The sequence below is a fragment of the Rhinopithecus roxellana genome, chromosome 9 (genome assembly GCF_007565055.1).
Source record: "Rhinopithecus roxellana isolate Shanxi Qingling chromosome 9, ASM756505v1, whole genome shotgun sequence".
Taxonomy (NCBI): domain Eukaryota; kingdom Metazoa; phylum Chordata; class Mammalia; order Primates; family Cercopithecidae; genus Rhinopithecus; species Rhinopithecus roxellana.
This window is the reverse complement of record NC_044557.1, coordinates 33958437-33975656: the sequence shown is the minus strand read 5'-3', so window position 1 is coordinate 33975656 and position 17220 is coordinate 33958437. Positions and strand designations below refer to the sequence as shown.

Sequence of the window (17220 nt, the reverse complement as noted above, 5' to 3'; positions counted from 1 at the left end):
GATGTTACAGAGAAAAGTACAGCATCCAGGCGGTATGAGCAGGCTCTCTGGGGAGAGGAGGAAACTGGTCTTAACTGGATGCAGGTCTGGGATTCAGGATAGCTGGGGCATGGTGTGGGATTCATGAGGTCAGAACTGGGAAGTCTATTTATAGATGCCTAGAGTGAAAAATATAGCTAAGGTGTAACTTGTGAGGCACATTCTGAGATGGCTATGTGAAGCCATGTGCCACTGTAGAAAGAATCAAACCTCTGCTTTCTAAAGTCTCTTTTGCCACAAGAAAAAATGGGAATTAGAAGCTGTTGTCTTTCGGGCAACCAACTCAAATACCAATGCGATTAGTTTCTCTTTCAGTTTTCTGAAATAGATGAGTTTAGAGTCAAGGGAGTAATATTTCAGAAGAGGCCTTTAAAAATGTAGGCATTGGTTTTCAAGTTTCAAGTTTTCTGTTGGAATTTCCTAAAAACTGAATTCTTTGCCATTGAAGACAACTGGGTGGTATTACTGTAGAGAAAATTCGTATTCTGTCTCCCTCCCCCTCTCTCCTACACACACATACACTGATATAGTCTGAATGTTTGTGTCTCCCCCAAATTCATCTATGGAAATTTAACCCCAAGGTGAGAGTATTAAGAGGTGGGGCTTTTGGTGACTCTTATGCCTTAAGGGCAAGGCCTTCATGAATGAGATTAGTGCCCTTATAAAACAGTCCCCAGAGAGTCTGGTTGTCCTATCTACCATTTGTGGAGGCATCTAGAAGGTACCATCTATGAACCAGAAAGTGGCCCTCACCAGAACTGAATCTGCCAGCATCTTGAGTTTGGACTTACACTCCAGAACTGTGGGAAATAAATTTCTGTTATTTATAAGCTACCCAGTTTATGGTATTCTGCTTTTGTCCTGAACAGACACACACACACGCCCAGTGTAATTTGGTTTGATCTTTAATTTTCTCTAACCATGTGAATATTATGTGATTCCTTGGTTTGTGCTTAAAACAACATTCTTAGGTCCCATCCCAGATTTCTCCCCAGTGCCCGTAAAAGTCCCTGTTATGTCTTTCCAAACACCTTCAAGCGCATGTCATCAGGTTCAACTGGTGGGATCTTTTGGTTCCCTCGGTTTTCCCCACTTGTCAAAGATGCTGAAGTGTCTTGGAGGCATTGCCCTCTGCATGTCGCTCACCGAGGAGCATGTTGCTCTCTAAGCACCTTGCAAGTGCTCCCTACCAGCACCCACAGTCACAGGTACCCAGTAAATCTCTGAGACCAGGAGGCTGGGGTACCTTGCAATTGCTCTTATGCTCAAGGGGAGCAGGGCCCCTTGAATCCGCTGCAGACTGAAATCCCTATGCCTAAATGTGACCTTCTCTAATAATTGAGGAGGAGATAGTACGGAGGGGTTTTGGCAGCACTGGTTCTGACCACCAGACTGTGGGATTTAGGCTCATTAACCACACAAGGAGCCATTTCATCCTCCCTCAACTGAGGAAATTTCAGCTTAACAGTATGGTTCCTTCCCAATGTAAAATTCTGTAAGAAAGTATTGAACTCAAAAGAGAAAATAAGTGACTGTTTTATAATAAAAATGGACTAGATGGTACTGAGTTAGTAGTACTAGTTAGGACTGAGCATGTCTGGTGGCATATTAGGGCATGTGTTCAGAGAGACCCTTCTGCACCCGTTTGCCCCTTTTGAGCCCGAGTCTGTCATCCAGCACATGTGCGCCACATATAACAAGGAAAAGCCAAAACATTTTTGAAAAAATTATTACTCTTCACGAAAAGTACCTTGGCAACACTTCCCGGGGGAGACTGGGGGTGAAGGGGCAGGAAGGGCAATGTTTCATATATAAAAGATAGTCTATTCTTAAGTAAAAAATGTTAAATTATATTGAGTGATGCAATCACTTTAACATTTTCCCCTAGGGCTTTGTGCCCTATTTTAGTAACAAAAGATCAGCTGTTTCCAACCATGCCCCTAAATCAGCTTTCTAAAGAAATAAAAGAATCTTCTAAAATACCAGGAGTGAATAAAAGAATAGGTTGTCCTTATAAGGCACCAATAACCTCATTTGAAAAGTAATTTTATGTGTTAGAGAAGCAATTCTCCCCTTCTCTGTGTGACAATTTAACAAGAATCTAACAGATTTATCTAGCAACTTGAACAAGTGACAATATCCAGAGTGAGTGTTGGCAGTTGAGGTGCATTTGGGAAGATGTGAACATACAGCAAAATCCTCGGGTGCATTTTTTTTCTTTTCCATGGTCTTGGGGATTTTTTACAAAATGGTTGTATGCTTTCCATCTGTGGACCGACAAAGTAAGGGGTTTTGAATGTCTCTTTATTGAGATGCGATCTTTGCCCTGTTCTTCATGACCTGCCTACTTGGGATGGAGTTATATGGAACCTAGTTGGTGGACAGAGCCCTAAACATGGATAATCACCAGGACACACCAAGCTGGGCAATGGTAGTAGCAGGTGTAGATGTGGTCAAACTATGTCCCCAGTTGGCAAACAAGATGAACTCCCTTTGGCTCAAAAGTTAAAAACAGAACCAAGAGGCCATGTCAGGGTGAGGAAGCATTCCTGCTCTCTGTGTCCTTGGAAAGTGTTGCAGAAGCTGTGTTTCTGCAACCAAGTCAACAGTTTTTGGAAACAACTACAACTGGAAATTCCTCCATCTGACCACCAACAAGACCACCTACACCAACCAGCCAACGAACCACCTGGAACCAGCCGATTAACCACCAGAGACTGGTGATCTGGGGCTTAAAGGCCATCCAGCCAATATTCTTCCTTGCTCCCAACACACCTCACCTGCCCTGCCCTGCAGTTTTGGCCTTTGACATCTCCCTCTCCCCCACCCTTCCTGGGAGTGCACTTTCCAAAGCTGCATCTCCGCAATCTGCAGATTGCTTTTGAAAAATAAAGTTCTCCTTTGGCCTCCACAAATCTCATTGGTCTTTTGTTAACAATATTAACACAAATTAATGCATACATGTCATAAAATTATAAAATCAACCAAACTTTCTTTCTTGCCCTAGAATATTTTAATAACTAATATTTTCACATGATATAAAAAGTATTCCCTTGTTTGGCTGGGGCTGGCACCATGTTTCCACACAAATCTCTGTCTGTATCACAGCCCTCTGGCTCTGCAGCCACCCTGATTCCACATTGCCTTCTTATGTGGAATCATGAGTTTATAAAGCAGGGCTTGGTAAAAAGACACTCTACACATTATCTTGTGCTTTGTTCTAACCAATAATTGATCATTTTGCTTGACTAATTCAAAAGATAGAGAACCATGATTTACAAAGAAACTCGGGGTCAATCTTCAGAGTATGCTACTTGTTTGCATTTTTGCATCAAAATCTGTTTTTTGGTTTGTAACTTATTAGTTCTAGTCCCATGCTTTTGAGTCACTGAAAATAGATCTGCCCCTGGTTCTTGTTGAAATCAGCTAACATATTCCTCCCTGCCTATGAATCCATATACTCAACTATTTCATCCACCTCTCATAGAACGTAGAAATGATTGAAATTATAAACATTTCAAAATTCTGGTGTATCTGTACAGCTTTGTCTCTTTCCTAAAGTAGGAAAGCTGTTTTTATGCTTGTCTCCTGATGGAAATCCATCTTAGTTTACTGCTCAGATCCTCACCTTTTCCTTCTCCCCTATTCATCCTACCGTCCCCCACCTCCCACTCCTAATCAACACCCAGTGTGATAGTGCAGATTGCCTAGAGGATCTTCCACAGGATCTACCATCACCTGCCCCGTCACTCCTAGTCTCTACTGGTCCTAAGCTCCCTTTCTGGTAGGGGCTAAGGCTCCCTCATAAATGAGAAGTCAAGGAAATATTTTTGTTTGGCTCAATTCTAAACACTAGTGCATTTATTTGTTTTGGTTTGCTGTTAATTTTATGTATCAAATCCTCCAGTGGATACTTTTCTGATACCATCGAATGTGGAACGAATATTGACCATCTTTAATGGCATCTTTGTAAGGAACTCTGTTGAAAGGTGAAATTAAATCTGTGATTTCTGTTTCAGTTTGGAGGCTGGAGTGTCACATGGAAGTTATTACCATGTACTAATGTAATCTGATCAACAAGATCAGCACTCTTCTTAGGTTGTGATTTCAAAAAAAGTCTTTAGGCAAAACTTAAATTGTGGAGAGGGTTATTCGCTGAAGTTTCTAGGAGTTATTGAAATTGTTATGTTGCAAAAACATTTGGTTTGGAAAAATAATGAGATTTGGTTTTTTTATACCTATGACAAGAAGTCTCAGAGGAAAATGAAATATAAGCAATCTAGATAAGGAAAAAAATTAATTCTTTTCTGAAACCTCAAAAAAAACAAGAATCATTATGAGGTGCTCCACCAGGCCCATTTTCAGTCCAGTAAAGACAGAATCTTCCCTCTAGTCTTTAGAAAGAAACTGGAAGTTAATCCGAGATGAAGGCCTTGCAGTGATGGATAAAGCCAAAGGTCTCTTCCTGCCTGAGGACGAAAACCTGAGGGAAAAAGGGGACTGGAGCCAGTTCACGCTGTGGCAGCAAGGTGAGCTTCTGACTTCTAGGTGGTTCTCTGCAGCCTCAACTTGATGGGAAGTGGGTACTGACAAGAGTCTTCTGTTGATGCTTCGCAGAACTGGGATTCCTGGGCTTAAATGAGGGGCACAAAAAAAACCTAGATTTTTGAAATCTGTTCATTGTTTTTGAAAACTGCATCTGAGCCCTTATTTGTATGTGTGAAGGTATATTTCTGTGTGTGTATATCCACATGTGTATTTGGATAAATATTTATAAATAGTGTTCTGATTTTTCTGGTCTTTCCTGTTGAATGATGTGTTACTGACTCTAACCCTACTGTGTAGGCATAACTGAACAGTCTAGCAGGTGTTATCAGTGTATTAGAAAGTTATATCCCTGAGCATCATTTGCTCCTGTAAAATGGAGGTGACTTTGCATGGCAAAATGATATCAACACGGATGATGGTAAAAGTGGTAACACACCAGCTGGTAAAAATGGTAACACACCAGAGTGACAAGACAATGATAACTGCTGTCTCAGCTCTTCAGGAATAGGCCATGGTTCATATTGAACGTCATATTTTTTAGCTTAACCCAGGTACAGGCACACATATGGGGCTCCAGCGTGTGTGTGTGTGTGTGTGTGTGTGTGTGTGTGTGTGTGTTTTCAATGAATTGATATATTTATCTATCTTTAAAATGAGGAGCATTAAATTTTATCTTTAAGACTCTCCAATTTTCTCCTTGAAAAATGGAGTTAGCCTGGGTTAACAATAACTATACAAAAATAAATTTATTTTGAAGACTAAACAGCATGTGCTGCATCTCTTCAGCTACAGAAAACAAATCCAGATTATAATATGCATCTAATTTACACTAAAGAACAAATAAGGACAGTCAGAATGGTTTCTATGTAAGAATAAGAGGAACTACTTTAGTAATATTTTCAAGGATACTTCCATCAAAAGAGAGATAACCATGAAAAAAGTGACTATCCACTTTTTGCCAACAAGATTTTTTTAAATGGAGCTGTACAATCCATATGTGGGCAATATGCTAATTTGCCGCTGACATGTCACTAAGATGAGTCCATTCTATTGGCACTTATGTGTTCACCTGACACTTTGATTCCATTAACAGCCTTATGCATCATAGAACCTATGGGCCTTCTAGAGCAATGCTTCAGAATAGTGGACATCCTAGCACTAATTTCTAGAAACCATAGTTTCTGCCAAAAGAAAAAGTATTTGATAAAATTAATATGCAAAGTATTATAAGACATAAAAAGCATTAAGCAAGAAAGAAAATAACTTACGGAGTCAATAATTTTGTTGGAGGTAACATTTTGTCTTCTAAATTGTCACATAGGTGGAATATACCTGATTTTCCATGAATTACTTTATTTCTTAGAATATATTTTACTTTCTTAGTATCTTTGTTAAATTCTTATTCCCATTGAATGGAATTTACATGTTCTTTCTCTTTCTTACATGTGATAGAATTGTAATTCCTGAATTTATATTTTCTCTTCCTTCTCCTGTTCTTTTTTGTTTTGTTTTATTTTTCTTTTAAATATTTTGATTGGAATTCCTTAGTAAATTTATTTTCATTCTTTCTTATTAATAAAAGCAGTTAAGGCTATGCACTGACCTATAGTTACAGCATTGACTGTATTCCCTACACTGTAATATATGGTATTTTTACCTGAGTTATTTTCAAAAGAAGACTGCATTTCTGCCCTGGTTGCCACGTTGACTTTAAATGATCTGTATGTATATGTGTCTGTGTGTGATTGAGCATATGTTTTCCAATCTGTTGTAGTTGCTTCAACATTGATTGATTGATTGACAGCATCTTGCTCTCTTGCCCAGGTTGGCATGCAATGGTCCAATCCTAGCTCACTACAGCTTCCAACTCCTGGGCTCAGGCAATTCTCCTCCCAAGTAGCTAGGACTACATGTGTGCATCTACATACCCAGCTAATTTTTAAATGTTTTTATAGAGATAGGGTCTCACTATATCGCCCAGGCTGGTCTTGAATTCCTGGCTTCAAGTGACCCTCTTACCTTGGCCTCCCAAAATGCTGAGATTACAGATGTAAGCCACTGCACTCAGCCTGCTTCAAATTTTAAAACTGTATTTCTAGTTCTATTTTATTGTCATAAAGGGATAAAATTCACATAGTTTCCCTTTTAGGAAGATTTTTTAAAGTTCTTTATGGTCTTTGGTGTATGATTCCATGGTTCTAATGGGGGAATCCAGTAACTATTTTCTAGAAACAAATTCATAGTATAAAGAATAAGTTTGGGGCTCGGTGTGGTGGCTCATGCCTGTAATCCCAGCACTCTGGGAGGCCAAGGCAGGCAGATCATTTGAGATCAGGAGTTCAAGCCCAGCTTGGCCCACACAGTGAAACCCTGTCTCTTCCAAAAAGACAAAAAATTAGCTGGGTATGGTGGCACGTTCCTGTAATTCCAGCTACTCGGGAGGCTGAGGTAGGAGAATCGCTTGAACCCAGGAAGCAGAGATTGCAGTGAGCCGAGATCATGCCACTGCACTCCAGCCTGGGCAACAGAATGAGACTCTGTCAAAAAAAAAAAAAAAAAGGAAAGAAAAGAAAATATAAGTTTTATGGCAAGTACTATTGTAGCTTACGCAGAAGCAGGATGGCATCCATCTCAGGTGCTGTGGTTCAGAAATAGAGAAGAGGAATTCTGGAGTGGAAGGGACAGGGGCGGACATGGTAGGGAGGGAGGTGAAAGACCGGTTTGTTTAGCCACATTGAGAGCTCAGATTCAGAGAAAAAGGTGATGAATATCCGGCTCAGTAAAGACTTAGCTGTTGTCTAGTTAGCAAACCATGCTGCTGGGTAGTCAAATGCCTAAGGCTGAGGCTGGAAGTTTTCTGAAGTAAAATTATGGTAGGTCTCTACTATGGACTGAACTGTGTACCCGCAAAATTCATATGTTGAAGCCCTAACCCCCAATGTGACTGTATTTGGTGATAGGGCCTTTAAGGAGATAGTTAAGATTAAATGAGGTCATAAGGATGAGGCCCTGACCCAATACAACTGATGCCCTGATAACAAGAGGAAGAGACACTAGATGTATTAGTCTGTTCTCACACTGCTATGAAGATACACTAGGTAATTTATACGAAAAAGAGGTTTAATTGATACACAGTTCCACATGACTGGGGAGGTCTCAGGAAACTTACAATCATGGTGGAAGGCACCTCTTCACATGGCAGCAGGAGAGAGAATGAGTACCAAGCGGCCGGGTGCGGTGGCTCAAGCCTGTTATCCCAGCACTTTGGGAGGCCGAGACGGGCGGATCACAAGGTCAGGAGATCGAGACCATCCTGGCTAACACGGTGAAACCCCGTCTCTACTAAAAAAAATCCAAAAAACTAGCCGGGCGAGGTGGCGGGCGCCTGTAGTCCCAGCTACTCTGGAGGCTGAGGCAGGAGAATGGCCTAAACCCGGGAGGCGGAGCTTGCAGTGAGCTGAGATCTGGCCACTGCACCCCAGCCTGGGCAACAGAGTGAGACTCTGTCTCATAAAAAAAAAAAAAAAAAAAGAGAATGAGTACCAAGCAAAGGGGGAAGCACCTTATAAAACCATCAGCTCTCATGAGAACTAACTCACTATCATGAGAACAGGATGGGGGAAACCACCCCCATGATTCAGTTATCTCCACCGGGTCCCTCCCATGACACATGGGGATTATGGGAACTATAATTCAAGTTGGGATTTGGGTGGGGATGCAGCCAAACCATATCACTAGGGATGAGAAAAGGACGTGTGAGGACACAACAAGAAGGTGGCCACCTAAGAGCCAAGAAGAGAGGCCTCAGGAGAAACCAAGCCTGCCCACACCTTAATTTTGGACTTTCAGCCTCCAGAACTGTGAGAAAATATACTTCTGTTGTTTAAGCCACTCAGTCTGTGGTATTTGCTTGTGGCAGCCCTAGTGAACTGATAACAGTCTCCAAGTAGTTTCATTAGGACTGAACTATATTCCTTTATAAGGACTGGCTTTTTAGAGTTGAAGGGAAAAAAATGGAATCAGCAAATATAAATAATAATGTTTTTCCCCAAAAATATGTTTTTAAATTGTTATGTGAATATTATGGAACATCTATTTTGCTCATATTTTAGTAAGTGCCACCAACAGTGATTAAAATATGCCACACATGTGCAGTCACTTTTTCTTCCAGAGCCCATGGGAAAGGTGCTAACTGACCCCAACAACCTTTCTGAATAAGCTGAGGCTGAACCTCTAAGTCCTTCTCAACAGTGTTCTAGGTGACTGCTGGCAACTGATCAGAGTTGTCATGCAAGATGGAACCTGTTGTTGCCCCAGAAGTAGAGCCTTGAAATTTATAAAAGATACAACCCAGGATACTAGCTTCATGAATAGCCCTCACAAAGTATATTCATGTGTAAGAAGTGATAGATTTAAATGACTCTTTCAGATTCACATTGGCTGTTAGGTCTCTTTCTAGAGCTATTTTCCCAAAGAGCAAGGTTTATTACTTCTTGAGAGTTACTCTAACATTGGTGAGAAATAATTGAACAACAACAAAGCCACAGTGAGTTGCAGATGCTGGGCATTCCTCTTCAGGCTGACTGGTTTGCTCCTGTACAGCTGCCTTCTAATTTACAATGCAACAAAATGAGAAATTATGCTTTAAAGCATTGACTTTGGAAACCAGCAATCCTAGGTTAGAGTCCTGGATGTACCGCTTGTTAGCGGTGTGATGTATACATGCCCCTGAATCTCTGAGCTTCAAATCCCTCATCTGAAAAATGGCAAATAGTGCCTCAAGTATGGGGTTGTTACTAGTATCAGTGAGCACTAGATGAAAGACTTGGCACAGTTATCCAATATATGATAATAATATTACATTTTTATGGCCTAACAATAGCACATGATGTAATAATATTAATGGAGAGGTGGTCTCTGGTCTGGTTAAGAGCATGAACACTGGGTCCAGTCTGGCTGAAGTGAAATTCCTGCTCTGCTGTTTACTATGTGACCCCTCTTTGGCTCAATTGCCTTTCTATAAAATATACCACCAATCGAGCCTCTCTTATGGCATGTTGTAGACATCAAATAAGGCAGTCTCATCATGCAGTGTGGTTCCTGGCCTATGGTGAGCACCAAGGAACTGTTGTTGCATTCCTTGGACACTCACAACAGGCAGGTGTGAATAGTTAAAATCACCAGTGACAGTGCGTGAACGCCCAGAGTCTACTTCACATAGAATCTGTGTTTACAGACCAGAAAGATAAATGTGTGTAAAGGACTAGAGGTGTTCTCTAATCCCATGAAAATCTCAGGGACACAACCCATTTGGTTACCCATTCATCACCTGTCATTCAGGTAAGGCACATCTATTCTCCAGGTAGCACATGCTCAGCCATGTGGTGCTTGTGAGAACTCCAGGCCACCTCTGTTTGCTCCTCAAGCCAACAGTTTCACTTAACTGCTCCTGGATGGCACAGAGCTCAGAACTGGGACCTCCTGCCAAGCAGCCCCAGGCCCTGCACACCAGAAGCCTTGGGAAGCCCAGGCTTAAAAATGCTTTACAATGACTCATAGGTTTATGTAATATTCACCCAAACTGACATTTATTGTTCATTTGGGAAACTCCCTTAGTAACTAAAAATAGCAATTAACATTTTATTCAATTAAGAGCCAAAAAGGTTACTTAGAAAAAGCTAAGTTGTTTTCTAAAACATTGAGCTCCATTTGATTGGGGCGAATACCTTTTAGTTGCATTTTTTGTAACTCTTATTTTATTCTCAGTATATGATTATCTTAGGACATAATTAACATTAATTAAATAAAATTAAACTCAGCTTTAGATGTAGCAGTCTCTTGTAGGAATCTTGAACAGGGAATTAAAATGTCTCTGACTTTTAAAAATACCATTGTTTTACTCCCCTGTGAGAGCAGATGATACTGTGTACATTCTGAGCACATCTTCCCTAATAAGCAGGGACTTTATAGAGTGTAAAGAAATTTGCATAGTTCAGGATGCTTAAATGATATGTCCCAGAATCTGTGCTCTTGACAGTCATGCATAGAATATGTCCTCTCTCAAAGACCCCTTCTTCATTTAAATCCTATTCTTTATCATCATATATAGGATGATCTGGATATTGAAAAAGACATTAAAATTCCAATAAAAATAGTGTTTTGGCAACTAATATAGTCCTAGAAATTCATTTCTAGGTTAGAAATATAATATAAACTATTTTCCTTCTTTAGGGGATGTATTAGTTTCCTGTGGCTGCTGTAACAAATTACCACAAAACTTAATAGCTTAAAACATAAACACATTTATTATCTTATAGCTCTAGAGGTCAGAAGTCTATGATTGATCACACTGGGCCAAAATACAAGTGTCACCAAGGCTGTATTCCCTCTGGAGTCTCCAGCTTCTAGAGGCTGCCCACATTCCCTGGCTTGTGACCCCCTTCCATCTTCGGAGCCAGCGGTGGCCAGTCAATTCTTTCTCATGCTGTATCACTCTGACACTTACTCATCTGCCTCCTCCTCCCACATTTAAGGATGCTGTAATTACCTTGGGCCCATCCAGGTAATCTTAGATAATCTCCTTATTTTAAGGTGAGCTGATAAGAAATCTCAGTGCCACTTACAGCCTTAATTCCCCCTTGCATGAAAGGTAACTTATTCACAGGTTATGGAGTGAGGGTATGGACATCTTTTGGGAGGTGACTGTTATTTTGCCTGTCACAGGGGAAAAAATAAGTACATTTGGCCTTTGAACAACATGAGTTTGAACTGCGTGGGTCCACTATGTACGAATTTTTGTCAATATATTGGAAAATATTTTGAGATTTGTGACAGTTTGAAAAAAACTTGCAGATGAACCTTATAGCCTGGAAATATTTTTTAAAATTAAGAAAAATTAGGTGTGTCATGAATGCATGAAATATATATAGGTACTAATCTATTTTATCATTTACTATATATATACACAAATCTATTATAAAGAAATAAAATTTATCAACATATGCATGGAAGCACTTAGAGACCATACATAGCACCATTCACAGTCAAGAGAAATGTAAACAAACATAAAGATGCAGTGTTAAATCATAATTCCATTAAATTAACTGTAGTATAGATTATACTACTGTAATAATTTCATAGCTGCCTCCTGTTGCTATTCGGCAAGCTCAAGTGTTTTGAGTATCCGCTTAAAATAACATGTGATACTGTCGTCTCCATGTGAGCAGTTCCTGTCTCCAGTAAATTGCATATCATGGTAAAAAGTGGTCTCTTACGGTTCTTGTGTATTTTTCCTTGTGTTTAATGCAATGCTGCAAACCTCGAATAACACCATGGTACTTATACAAACAGCAACTAGTGATGCTGGAAATGCTGTAAAGAAGCAGAGAAAAGTCATGACCCTATAAGAAAAAGTTGAATTGCTTGATATGTACTGTAGATTAAGGTCTGTACCTGTAGTTGCAGGCCATTTCAGACATGCAATTCATCTTGTAAACAGATGACGTAAACTTATGGTATCGATAAAATACAGTACAGTACTGTAAAAGTATTTTCTCTTCCTTATTATTTTCTTAATACCATTTTCTTTTTTTCAGCTTACTTTATTGTAAGTCTATAGTATATAATACATATAACATACAAAATATGTTAATCAGCTATTTATGATATAGGGTAAGGCTTCCAGTCAACAGTAGGCTATTAGTTGTTAAGTTTTTAGGGAGTCAAAAGTTATACACAGATTTTTGGCTGCATGGAGGATCGAAGCCCCTAACCCCTGTGTTGTTCAAGGTTAACTACCTTTAACCTGCCTCTTGTCCGTTAGACATTCTTAGTCAAATAGTCCAACACTGAGTGGAGAATTTGGCTCCCTGCTCTGCCAGTCACTACCTATTGGAGCAAGACATGTCTTCTTTATTGATTAATTTTTATTATTTTCTAATAAGCCTTTTGCATTCCTACTTCATCTTCTCATGTTTACTCAATCTTCTCATTCCTGCAGTGAAGATGACATATAGCTCTCACCTCATCTAAATGGGATAAGTTTAAGCTTTACTGTGATTTGTTTCCAACAGTTATGTTATTTATTCTAGGAAGAAGAAATGAAAACGCCTGCAAAGGAGCTCCTAAAACCTGTACCTTACTAGAAAAGTTCCCCGAGACAACAGGATGCAGAAGAGGACAGGTACAAAGAGTGTCGTGCTGGGGAGAACACAATTAATTGTTAGAAATAAGGGCGTTTTGACCTTTACAAAGAAATGGTTGTTTCCTTTGGCTCAGTAAATGCCTCTTTTTACATGCTCTTTTTACTGAAACATAATTTTATGTGGTTGACGTCAGAATTGAGGGTGGAAAATGTTCAGTGTTTATCGCTTTGTGGAAAATGTGAGTGCTTATTTTTAGTTACTTCACAAAGAAATAAGACTTGAATATAAATATTAAATCTTACAAAAGTGCTAATCCAAATTGACAGTAATTTTTTACTGTCACCTTAACTTAGCAGTTCCTCCACACCTTGATAAATGGCTGAATGGAGTGTCATGTTTTCTATGCAGATCAAATATTCCATCATGCACCCTGGGACTCATGTGTGGCCGCACACAGGGCCCACAAACTGCAGGCTCCGAATGCACCTGGGCTTGGTGATTCCCAAGGAAGGCTGCAAGATTCGATGTGCCAATGAGACCAAGTATGTGTCCTCTGCTATCTGTCATATCCATCACCTCTGAGGATGAGAGTTTGTTACAACAGAGCTGTGTTGCTTTGGATTACTTATCTTCTTTTGTAGCTGAAGCAGACTGGAGCAAAGTGATATTAATCCAAACTCTTGAGTCTATACCCCTTCTTGGTGCTTTCTATTAGCCTGGAGACATTGCCCAGCTCTAGGGCTGCCCTCCTCCATTATTTCTCGGCAGAGTACTTATCTAGTTGAGGAGCTGCCTTGTTTCTCTCTGTGGGTAGACAGATGTGCATTCAGAGTCAGCCAACATGCATTGAGCCCTGCAGATGTTATGCATTGTGTTTCCTGCTTTGCAACTTGACTTATTCATGAATACAAGAAGTCCCCCTAACTGAAGAACTCACCCCATGATATTTATACGTTTTGATCTAGAGGAGATGGTATGGTGCAATGGAAGCTGGCTGCCTTTTTCAAATCCCAGCTCTGCCACCTAACCTGTGTAACCTTGGCTAGTTACTTAATCCCTTCAAACATCAGCCTTCTTGCTTATAAAATTGGCAGTGATAACGTCTACTTTGCAGGGTTGTTGTATGGATTAACTGGAATAATGCCTCCAAGGTGCTTAGTCCATGTTCTGGTATCAGTAGGGACGTGATGAATGTTAGATCTCCTCTCCCTCCCTTGCCTCTTGCTTTCCTAATCATGACAGATTTATTCATGATCTTTTGAACAAACCATACTTGCTCTGGCTTCTGTACCTGTGATGCTGATAATCTGTGTCCCTAGAATGCCCATCTTTTCACCTATCCAAAATTAGTTTTATAAAAATAGAACCTCTCAGAGTATATATCTTCAGTAATCCCATTCCCTATCTTCTATTGCTCTTTATTCATTAATATATATTACCCTTATCTCTATAGCAAGCTGTATGTAAGCTCCTGGAGATCAGAAATCACATTATTGTCATCTTACACATTTCTTATTGTCCTTAGTAGAGGTCTGAGTGGAGGATGAGTGCTCAGGGGTCTGCAGAATTGTTTATTTGGTTATTGGCAGATAACTACCCTGGGCAGCCCATGGTGCTGTAGGAAATTCAGAGATGACTGAGAAGGGGCCGTCCTCTGCTGGGTGTGTTGCTCAGGAAGATAACACAAGACTGAAGGCCATAGGGGTGGTAAAAGAGGTACTACAATGGCCTCTCTACAGAAAAGCTAAAAATACTACAGATGGCTCCATGAGCAGGAGCCTCACCTGCTTGCAGGGACTCAACTTGCAGAGTGGCAGTTTTTGAAGACAAGAAGGATTCGAACATTGAAAGCTAAAGAGGGATGTATCAGAACAGTATCCATTAAAGGCACAGAGGCCAAAAATTATGGCCACCTATGAAGAATATTGAATAATACATCAGCAGCCAGCAGTGTATGGTACATAAAGAATAAGGTTGCAAAGTGAAAGAGTCTTTTTAGAAACTAAATCATAGGAGGCTTTGAATCCCAAACTAATGGGATCAGACCTTTGTTAGGAAGTTACTGTGGAACCCATGGGTGAATCCTGTGGGGACAGTGGGAAGAACAATTAGCAGGCTATCACAGCGGCCCACCCAAAAGATAAGCAGAGCTGGAATTGGGATGCTGGAAAGAAATAGAGACTAGAGACCAGATGCAAGAGATATCAGGTGACTCTTGAATGTGTGGTATAGGAATGGGGCATCCAAGATGCTGCTGCAATTGCAGTCTTTGGACAGTGAAGGGTGGCGATGTTTGAGCAAATCTTGGGAATTTGGGAGGCATGAGGCAAGTTCAAGGAAAGGAAAATGAATTCAGTGCTTGTACATATTTTATTTAGTTGCTATTGGAACACACTTGTAGAACCATCCAGGAGGTGGCTGGAAATAGAGACCTGGCACTCAGGGGAGAAGGTAAGGCTAGAGATAAAGATTTGAGAGTCACGCTTAGCAAGAACTTCTAGAGGAAGCTTGAGACAATCGAAGGATGACAGAAATGAAAAGGTTCCATGAAAACATCTGTATTTAAAAGACAGAAGGAGGAAGGAGAACCAAGAAAAAATGGGGCAAGAAAGGCAGAATCGGGTAGACCAGGAGGAGGAATCAGGGATCACTGGACAGGTAGAAGTTTTTTCAGGCATGGAATGGATCTTGTCTTACATTGGGAACCTGGTTTGGGTCTTCAGGGTCTCCCTGCCAAAGTGAAAAGGAGCAGGGACACACTGGGGGATGCAAGGAATTTAGAGAGGAGGTGGGAGAATGCTGGAGCAGGCACAGATTGACAAGGTAACTCCTTGGAGATCACAGGAGAGCATGAGGCAGTGGAGATGGAGAAGAGCACCCAGCTGCATGCCTCAGTGCTCCTTAGGCTTTTAGGGTTTATTTGTTCTTTCACCAGCTCACTCGCTCTCTCCCTCACCTCCCACCTCCTATGTTTTCTCTCTCCCTCCCTCCTTTCCTTCCTCCTCCCTCCCTTCTTTCCTTTCTGCCTGCCTTCTGCCTCCCTCCTTCCCTCCCTCCCTGCCTCCCTGCCTCCCCACGTTCCTGCCTTCCTGCCTTCCTCCTTCTCTTCTGTATTCTGCTTGTAGATACTTGGAACACAATCACTAGAGAAAAATCCACTTAGGGCCAGGCAAGGTGGTTCATGCCTATAATCCCAGAACTTTGGGAAGCCAAGGCAGGAGGATTGCTTGAGGCAAGGAGTTCAAGACCAGCCTGAGCAACACAGTAAGACCCCGTTTCCACAGAAACAACTTTTTTTTTTTGAGATGGAGTCTTGCTCTGTCGCCCAAGCTCAAGTACAATGGGGCGATCTCGGCTCACTGCAAGCTCTGCCTCCCAGGTTCACCCTATTCTCCTGCCTCAGCCTACCGAGTAGCTGAGACTACAGGTGCCCACCACCATGCTCGGCTAATTTTTTTGTATTTTTAGTAGAGATGGGGTTTCACCGTGTTAGCCAGGATGGTCTTGATCTCCTGACCTCGTGATCTGCCTGCCTGGGCCTCCCGAAGTTCTGGGATTGCAGGCATGAGCCACCACGCCCAGTCACAAAAACAACTTTAAAAAAAAATATGCTAGCATGATGGCGTGCACCTGTACTCCCAGCTACTCAGGAAGCAGAGGCAGGTTAATCGCTTGAGCCCAGGAGTTCAAGGCTGCAGTGAGCTGTGATTACACCACAGCACTCCAGCCTGGGTGACAGAGCAAGACCCTGTCTTAAAAAAATAATAATAATAAATCTACTTAGGCATAGGCAGGGAGAGGAAGAGAGATGGAACTGAGCTTAGTCTTCAGTGGCCTGAGACAGAAAGAGAAATCCAAGATTGGAAGAATGGATGTGGCAATCAAGAACGGGAGCAGGTGGATGGTGCCAGGAGGCTTAGCACAAAGTCACAGAGGGCTCAAGACACATGTTGGGCATGGTGGCATGGGCCTTTAGTCACAGCCACTACAGTGGCTGAGGCAGGAGGATCACCAGAGCCCAGGAGTTTGAGGCTGCAGTGAGCCATGATTGCACCACTGCACTCCAACAAACATAGTGAGACCCCATCTCTTTAAAACAAATAAAAAACAAATGCAGGAGTGATGCTGAGGAGACCTGCCCCAGGAGCACATTTGTAGGTGCATTTCCCCACTCCCGGCTCCCAGCAAACACCTTGTATCCATGTTTGATAAAGAAAACAACTGCTAACTCCTTCCCTGAAGCTTAAAACATAATTAGGTTTAACCATCTTCACCTAGCAGAGGCAGAGGAGGGTTAGAAGGACCACTGCAGCCCACTCGGAGGGGGGCCTTGAATGAGATCATTAACTTGGCAGCCCCTCAGTTTCTGCTGAGGTAAAATACAACCTATTTTGTGTGACAGGAAGGAGCTGCTGATAATAATAATTTGCAGATGGTGTATTTTGCAAATCCACAGTGATTATTTAAAAGTGCTTGCAACTCACCTGCC

The 17220-nt window shown here is 41.3% G+C and overlaps 1 protein-coding gene across 5 annotated transcripts in view; it reads left to right on the top strand.

Moving 5' to 3' along the window:
* ASPH (aspartate beta-hydroxylase) overlaps window positions 1-17220 on the top strand; it is a 227846-nt gene that overhangs the window by 196568 nt on the left and 14058 nt on the right. For all 5 annotated transcript variants that reach the window (XM_010360355.2, XM_010360353.2, XM_030937465.1 and 2 more), the window contains 3 exons: window positions 4433-4568; window positions 12678-12769; window positions 13140-13273. In XM_010360355.2, the coding sequence (XP_010358657.1) occupies window positions 4433-4568; window positions 12678-12769; window positions 13140-13273 (362 nt within the window). The remainder of the gene's footprint in view (window positions 1-4432; window positions 4569-12677; window positions 12770-13139; window positions 13274-17220) is intronic.